Source organism: Pempheris klunzingeri, chromosome 16 (assembly GCF_042242105.1).
Source record: "Pempheris klunzingeri isolate RE-2024b chromosome 16, fPemKlu1.hap1, whole genome shotgun sequence".
In the NCBI taxonomy this organism is placed as follows: domain Eukaryota; kingdom Metazoa; phylum Chordata; class Actinopteri; order Acropomatiformes; family Pempheridae; genus Pempheris; species Pempheris klunzingeri.
In genome coordinates, this window is record NC_092027.1 from 5,391,721 (window position 1) to 5,401,051 (window position 9,331).

Here is a 9,331-nt window from a genome sequence, read left to right on the forward strand (position 1 = left end):
CTGTATACGTGTACATGTGAATTAGTTAATCGTTTGGTCTACAAAACATTAGAAAACAGTGAGAAAAGTCTGTCTTGTTTTGTCCAATCAGCACTTCCAAACCCCAAAAACACTACATTTACTGTATTGTCAGAGCAGGGAGAGCTTAAAACATGACATAAATAATTATTTCAGAATCAAAATAACACAAACCAGCTGACTCACACAAAGTCTGTGGCTCTTTACCCACTTAGTAATCCGGCCTTACTGTCTGGGTATAAACGTGCATTTGCTCCTGTAAAAATTAAACAAATTGAGCAGAAGTACAAAGAAAAAGGCGAAATGAAATCCAACCTTTATCTGATGCTGACATTTCTATCAGAACCATAACTTGAATCACATTAATCCAAATATCTCCATTTAGAGGAGTAGAGCACCTTTAATGTTAGAGGAAAAATATAAAGCAAAAAAAAAAAAAACCCACCACAAAAACACCTGAAATAATCCAGAAGAGACGGACTACCCCGACTCACTGCAGCCCAGAACCCTGCAGTGAAGTGATGATTCATAACCTCCTCTGTGTTAATAACAAAACCTCCAGCATTAAAAGGACAGACTGGAGTAATATTTATTATTCAGCAGATTTATGGCGCCCTCCCACACACCAAACAAGGCTGAAGTAGCCCTCTGCTCCTTTCACTGTGGCTCCAGAGGGAATTATTGGGTGGTAATCTATTGTTGAACAGTTTTTAGAGTGATGGATGAAAAGGCCTGTAACCTCCACACGATCAATTCATATCTAATTAGCCCGTATTATTTATGATAGTGTGAATAGGCAGGGTGGGCGTCTCAGGGGAGGGATAGAGACCTCAGCTGCCACCGAGGGGAATTAAAAATGGGAGAAGCTATCAGGCTGTTTTATTGATTAGCATAGATGATCAAGAAATGAGAAGGAAGGAGAAATCACTTAGAGGAAAACCACAGATCCACCAGATATACACGAGAGGCCGAAGTGACTGAGTTATCTGAGATATCAGAGATAGGAGAAGGAAGGAGAAAGAAAGAAGGGAGGAAAGAAACAAACAAGGTAAGAAAGAAAGAAATCTGAAAGCTTGTGTGGTTCTGCCCTCTGGTGGTCAGCTCAGGTCATTGCAGCTTCTGACCAAAGTGACTGAAAGCTGTGAGAAGTCTCTCTGCTCTCATCACTGACTGACACCTCCGTCCTTCCCTCTGATTTAGAGAGATCATTTCCTCTAAAAAAAAAAAAAGCAGCACCTAGCTGATTATGACCTATTTATAAAATCCTCTCTGAGTGACCAGCTGCCAAACCACCTTTTCATTATTCCTCAGCTGTGGTGCTCCCTCGCTGGGTCACTGAGGCAGGAACTCAGTTTTAGAGCTAATGGAAAATGAGGTGCAGCACCTGAGTACGCTGTAGAACAGAGTCCTTTATGCAAAGAGGAATAAAATGAAAGGAGACATCAGACCTGCTGCTTTTGATGATTATCTTCGCTGACAGAATCCTAATTAGAAACAAAGTCTTCTTTTTATAAAGTCACAGACAATACTACGTTATATATATCATTTTAACTGTTTAAAGTCGTGGATGACGCAGGTTTTTACATAAATTGTCTGTCGTCAAGGTATCATGTGCGTGATCTTGTGGGTGAAAGAGGCTTTAAAATTATACATATGCTCACAATTAATCTCTCTCTTTCTCTCTTTTATTCTCTGTGAATGTTTTTGCCGTTTTAATCAAATTAAATTGCACCTATTAATGTCATGCCTGATTAATAATGTCTCAGTAGAGGCCTCATTTAGTAATTTCTGCCTAATTATAAGCTAACCACTCCCCATTAAGTGCTGCATCTCCATGAATGTAGTGCTGATGGTACTTATACTACCAGAGCATCACGAAAGCATCAGCCGTATGTCTGTCTGCTCTGTGTGTTGTTAAAGCTCAAGTTTTTAATGTTTTATTTAGACGTATTCAACGTATTCAAATTCAAGAAAACAACATGTCAACGTACATTAAAGGGGTATTTGTGTCATGTGTCTGCTGCTCGTATTAATGGGTAACTCAAACTCTCCCTGTGTACTATATCTGATCAGGAGGGCTGTGATCAACGATACGTTTGTCACTGATTAATCTCTTGATCATTTTATCAATTAATCAATTAGTCACTTGGTCTACAAAACATCAGAAAACAGTGAAAAGCCTCAACATCCAAGAGCCTAAACCCAAAAATATTCCCTTTACTGTCAGGTAAGAGCAGCAAATCCTCACAATTACATATTTTTTGGCAGTTTTGCTTGAAAAATGACTTAAATGAAACAAAAAACTAAAAAGTTGATCAAATAATCGAATGATTAATCGTTGCACCTCTGCTGATGACCCTGCTGTTTGAATTAGCTTCACTTTAAACTTGACGGTCTCATAACACGGCGTCCTCCTAAGTATTAAGAACAGTGTTTACAAATGATTTCAAGCCTGCTTGAAGTAACAGCAGGACGTCACAGGATGCAACACAGGTTATTAAAATGAGTCGTGTATCTTTAAAGCTACCAAAGCACTCATCAGAAATAATCTGCACTGGTTCTTTACTGTACATCTCATTTTCATGCATGAATCCTCTAATGCAATATGAAAAATACTGATATTCATATGCAAATCTGCCTTTTCTTAGGAAGAAAAACCAGGCTGCTTCCTTTGTCAGTGCAACAGTGACTGCAGGGGGTTGCTGATATTGCAGAGAGGAGCGTGCAGCTTTACCTGTTTGCAAAAGTTGAATTAATCAGATTCAGCCCTCAGGGATAAACAGGAGGCGATATGTAATCTGTGTGATCAGAAAGCCAGGTAAACCAGCCCAAAGCTGCTCCGGTAAATCTGATTACATCCGAACAAACTGTACCACTCACGCAATGAATAATTAATTTGTTTGTAATATCATTTATTCATTTCTCTGTATAATTTATTCACTCACAAACATTTTGTACACATGTTTATTTTGGGCTTTTATGCATTTGTTTGCAGAAATCAGCACAAGTGAAGCATTTTACAGTAACACTAGAGAACACACACTAAACCAGAGGTTGCATTTGATGAATGTATCAGCATTTGTGACTGTCTGGTGGTTACAGTGAAGAGTCACAGGACAAAAAGTGCAAAATGCCTCAAACCTGCTCCTGGACGCTGTTTCTCCTGCAGCCGTGGACCACTGATGAAAATGACAGTTAGAGATTGATTTCCTTTTGTGAACAGTCTGTGGTAGCTCAGGTGTGAACCAGCTTTACCTTTTGTCTTTGGGGGCAGAAACGTTATCTGCAGCGTTGTTTAAATGCTGCATTATTATTTACTCTCATGTATACAATATTGACCTGATGCTCTCTGCTATACGTCACAGCCAACGTGAGTACACAGTAACTCAGGCTTCAGATATACCAACCAGCCGCAGCCACATCTCATCTCCTGATGTATGGAAAGAGCTTTTTGTACTTGCCCTGGCCATGAGGAACAGGCCTGAATGAAAGGTAAAGAAACTGAATGCTTTGCTTTGAAAATGAAAGTTATTCTCCATTAATCTAAGCGTCTGCACTTGTTTTACAAAAAGCCCTTTCACAAAAGTTCAGACATCTGCTGCTTTTCACAGGCTAATGCAAAATGTTGGCTGGAAAAATGCACTCAGCTGAGAGCTGCTCTCTGAAACAGTTCTAATCTTGCATCTTTGCTCAAACGTTTGTCACCAGGAGCTCAATTTCTGTACATCACACTCCACTGTCCCTTTTTTAAATTAAATCTTAAATGACTTTGTGGCATTAACTGTTTAATTATAACCAAACTAGACACCAGCAGTACATCAACACTGCTGATGTTATAGGCGGCTCATCACAGACGCAGCATGTTGGACTATATATCAGCCAATAGTAACAAATTGCAGTAAAAAACGTGCAGCCCAGTAACTGAGACCGTTACCTCCATGTTGGATGATTCTGCACCTCCAGTTTTAGGTGCTGATGTTCAGTGTGCAGGAGTGTTTCCCTGAACATAACCAACGTAACCAACCATAACTTTACCACAGTGCATTTACCTTAACAGTGATCCTTCTGGTAGAGGCTACACACAGATACAGAAAACAATCATTTCAAATGTTCTGAAATATCATCCAATACCTGCGTGTTTGTCGGGGAATAGGATTGAAATTTCACTACAGAAATTTAGAAAGAGCGATGTCATCATATAGTTTTTCTGCTGAGGGGGACACTGATGAGTGTTATTTCTCAGCATTTGGGGGCACGAATTGAAGGTGCAAATTGGAAATTCTTACAGTAATGATTCTACATTTTGGAAAATGCCCTTATTAGCTTTCTTGATGAGAGTTTGATGCCTAAATTGATACCATGTGCATATATCAGATGTTAAACTATGTAATCTATGTCAGGAGCAGTAACTTCCTGCTAGTAACTGGTTTCAGCCAAGAAAGAAATGGCACATAAACCCTCGTAAAACTGCAAATTGGCATTGTGAAAGGTTCAGTGTGTAGGATTTAGACGGCCCTATATGCAAAAACAGAACGTATATTCATTTCAATTTCAGATATGTTTTCGATAGCATATAATCCCCTGAAATTGAGAAATGCTGTGTTTTAGTTATCTTATAACACGCAACTTTATATCTACATCCTCTGCCATGGAGTCCGCCATGTTGCTACAGTGGCCCAGAACAGACAAACAGGGCCTTTTGCATTTTTACGTTGAAGTAACAGCTTGGATTTGGTGGCATGAACACACCAGTTGAATGATTTCACCACTAGATCCCATTAAATCGTTTCCTTTAAAACAAAATGGTGACAGGCTGCTGTTCCTCACCGTCTCCAGCATTTACGCTGAGCTAAGTTAACCTGCTGCTAGCTGAAGCTTCATATTTACAGTACAGACATGAGGGTGGCATTGATCCAATCATAATCTAATCATCTAATTCTCTGCAAACAAAATTGTGTTTAACATCAAACTATTTCTTTACTCAAATAGATAATTCATGTGCCTGTACTATAAATGTACTCTGAATCTAAATTCTACGTGTTTCTTACTAAATTAGACCAAAAAAACAGTATTCCTTCAGTAATATGTACAGTATTGGCCTTAAACTCCATTATCAGTCAGGTTCTATATACAGAACGCAGGAGATGCTCAAGTGAAGATGAAGGAGCGACATCAAAGCATTTTACTGATCTGAGAGTCATGACCTTTGTAAGTCACACTGACGTTAGTGGACGGCGCCGTCTCCGCTCGGCTGCGGAGGTCTCTGGTGTCGTTCACGGGACACTTGCTGGGCAACCGGCACCAGAACACCTGCTTGTAGGAATTCCTGAAGTTCTCCGACAGGAAGGCGTAGATGATGGGGTTGACGGAGGAGTTGCTGTAGGCCAAGCAGTGAGCCACCATCCTGAAGACGAAGGAGGCCTGGTTCAGGGGGAAAGAGCCAAACTCCACCCACAGGTGGACGATGTGGTGAGGCAACCAAGACAGACAGAAGACGACCACCACCACCAGGACCGTCTGGGCTGTCTGTGGAGGGAGGAGGTCAGTAAGCACACAAGGTATTTTATTACTAGTTCAGTACAAAACATGGATTTTTCTGACATTTCTACAGACTGAATTTCATTCCCAACTAGATTTCAGTGCAGAATATATGCAGGTAGGGTTGAACTGATGATTATTGTCCTTATAAACTAATCTGCCAATTATTTTTTTTGATGAATCATTTAGTCTATGAAAGAATAAAAGCTGCCCAGTTTCTCAGAAACATGTTGTGTTTTGTCTGGTCAAAGATATTTCATTTATTATCATATATGACAAACAGAAACAGCAAATCCATCACAGTTTAGAGGCTGCAGCCAGCACACACACTGAAAGGATGAAACGATGAATCCGTTATCAAAATAGCTGATTCCTTTTTCTTCAGTTGAACTAATCGATTAATGGTTTCAGCTCTACATGCAGCCGTTTTTATCCTGAGAGCATCGTGCACACGAACCTCTCAGCCACCACAGAGCTGCCAGACACACAGACAGAAATCAGCTCCCACCGACCTTCTTTTTGGAGAGCTCTGATTTTTTGGAGACGTTCCTCAGTTTTTTGTGTAGATGGTTTAAAACCTGCAACAATAAAGATATGATGAAACACAAAGGCTGTTAATCTGGACTGATTCTGATTACCCACTTCTCTGTCTTTGCTTTTAATGATGCCACTTCTCTAATTTCTTAATGAAGCCTCTTTTTTTCCCCCCTGTAACACCATGAATCACTGCAGCACCTGTTATTTAATTAGCATCATGAAAAGAGTTAATTCAACGCTTTTGCTTTTTAATTTCATACTATTTGCATATCAAGGATTTATTCCAGCTGCTCGGACAGATGATGTTTCATTCCAAACTGCTGCAGCTGAAATGTCAAGATTTTTACACCAGAAGAAGAAGAGAATATGAGGAACATGGGGATTAAAAGCACAACTGTAGTGTGAGAGTATCTGGTGTTTTTGCGCATCCATTGACTGTGATTCATGCGCACTCACCTTTGCATAGCAGACGGAGATGAGAGTGAGGGGCAGCAGGTATCCGAAAACAAAGGTGCACATCACGTAGACTTTCCTCTGGTGATCCGGCCAGACCTCCCAGCAGAAGGTGTTGTTGTCCTCCCTCTCCACGATGCTCTGGTAGTGCGCCACGGGAGCTGCCATGACCAGAGACAGGATCCAGATCAGCACCACGCCGAGCATGGCGTGACTCCCCACCCGGATCGACGAGGACTTCCTGGCGTGGACGATGGCCACGTAACGGTCCACGGACATGGCAGACAGGGTGAAGATACTGACCAGCATGGACACGGTGAAGAAATAGTGGATGAACTTGCAGATGAAAGCTCCCAGCACCCATGTGGGCAGCATGTAGATGGTGGACTGGAAGGGGACGCAGAAGAGGAGGTAGGACAGGTCCGCCACGCTCAGGTTGAGGATGAAGATGTTGGTGGTGCTCCTCGGTTGTCCCGGTTTGCTGCGCGCCAGCACCGTGATCACCATGGTGTTCCCAAGCACGCCGAGGATGAAGATAAGTGCAAAAATCAGGAGAGAAATAAAGTTATCTACACCCATCCCCAGTATGTGTCTAGCTGGCAGCACCACGGTGCTGGTGTTGAAATGCTGACTCTGGTTCTCCACCTGTGGCTCCATCTGTTTTCCAGAAGTGATGGCAGTGCCAAGTTACATGTTGGTGAGAGACATGTTGATGTATCCTTCAGGTGGAGCTCAGGCTGAGGATGGATTTCCTCCTGAATAAAGGCTGGATGGAGCTCATGCGTTTGCAGGCTGCTCCCAGCCTTCCCAATCAACGTCACCACCATCCCACCAATAACTCTGCACTGTTTCCAGCAGCCAGTGAAATGGGAATAAACAGAAGTCCTCTGATGCATCATAATGTTCACCAAACACTCCGTTTTTCTATCATTATTATTATTATTATTATTATTATTATTATTATTATTATTATCATTATTATCATTATTATTAAGTAGTAATAGCAGTAATAATAGTAGCAGTAGTAACAGCAGTATTCCTATATTATATATGATATATATGATTGTGAACATAACATATCACATAGGTAAAGCAAATGTTTGACAATGCTGATACAGGATATCAGAAGTGGAGATATTACCATATTTTACCATATTTAATGGCATTCCTACTAATAGATGTTAAAAACCACAACTTTCAACCTCATGGTAGCACTAGGAAAGATCATGGGATGACCAAAGTCATTGGGAATCATCCTCTGGGTACCATGAATATCAGCACCAAATGCACCAGTCCATCAAGTAAATGTTGAGATATTTCACAAAATATGCAAAAACGTTGACCTGCTGGTGGAGCAAAGGGAAAAGTCAGATCACCAAAGGCGGTAGACTTCATCCTCTGGGGACCATGAATGTATGTACAAAATGTCATGTTAATCCATCCAATAGTTCTTGAGATGAGAACTTTCCCATCCGTCGAGCTATCGTGGCTGAAATCTCTCTCTTAGAGGTCCTGAACATTTATGGAAGTAAAAAATTAAATCAGTGCATTTGTCCTTTAATTTTCCTGAAATATTCAAGGATTTCTCCTGATTCACAGTTTGCTGGAACATTTTAGATTAAATCCCTCTAAAAAAAAAATAGTGTTTTCTTAAGAATACTAATACAAAGTGTACATACAAGTGTAAATACAAAGTGCACAGACTGAGGCAGGAAATGGATAATCAGTTTTCTCATTTCCATCGATCAACCGCAGCCTTCAGTCTGCGTTATTGATCTGCTTTGACCAGGTCTGGGAACAGCTGTATTATCATTATGCAAGCATATGAGTCTCAGACAAGACCAACGCTGGGAGATGTGCTCGGGGGATAACCATCTGGAAATGACGACAGAGATGATGCACACGCTATGTAACCCGAGAGCACAGCCTGATGTTATCTCAGGGTCCAGTTGTCCTCAGACGATTGTACACATTCGAAGCTTTTTATTGTTTATGTGGCTGGTTGAGTTTGTGGTGTTAGTCAGGTTAATTAAACAAAGACACCGTCCTCCTTCAGTGCTGATAACCTGAGGATTATGAGGGTGATGATGGTAATGATGCAGATGATGAAGGTGGTGACAAGCAGGGTGTTTGTGACCAATCCTCCCACTTAGCCTTTCTGAAAATGAATAGCAGCCATTATATAACTTCTTTATCACAGGGTTATTATACTTATGGGAGCATGGCAGTTGTTTTGTAATTACTTTCTCAGTTAATGTCCTGAAGCAGCCTCAAGTTTCCATGGCGACTCTTCACTCCATCGACCGATACGTTATCTCTCTTTCTGCTGGCAAGAAGAAAGACACACTGATGCCATGAGACAGCATCCAATTTTCCAAGAAATACACCAATTATTTCTGCAGAATTCTGACAATGTGATATCTGGGGGTTTTTCTTTTTAAAGATGGAGAAAACTGCTTCATTCTTGGAGCTGTCTGTGGTAATGAATTATTTCAGCACCATGGACAACTCATCTGAAGAACAGATCTCTGTCTAATGCAGCAGCTTTGTGTACTGTCTTTGTTTGAACGTGGACTTTATTTTCTGGATGGTTTTGTTACCTGGACGACTCCTATGAACATGTGCAACAGGACACAATCTTGATAAACAATTTGATGTTGTATTAGAAGCAAAATCTTCCTTCCTTTCAGTGAACTTCAAACGTGGGATTATCAGAATAATGTTAGCAACGTGAGATGCAGACGCCAACTTCAGGCACTCCTCGGTCATATCACGATAAAGTTTA

The 9,331-nt window shown here is 40.9% G+C and overlaps 1 protein-coding gene across 1 annotated transcript; it reads right to left on the reverse strand.

Moving 5' to 3' along the window:
• Positions 1–5,190: 5,190 nt before the first annotated feature.
• galr1a (galanin receptor 1a) lies at positions 5,191–7,203 on the reverse strand. The gene is made up of 3 exons (XM_070846065.1): positions 6,550–7,203; positions 6,069–6,134; positions 5,191–5,544 (listed from the first exon to the last, which is right to left on the reverse strand). Exons 1-3 carry the CDS (start codon positions 7,201–7,203, stop codon positions 5,191–5,193), a joined length of 1,074 nt encoding a protein of 357 aa, XP_070702166.1.
• Positions 7,204–9,331: the final 2,128 nt, after the last annotated feature.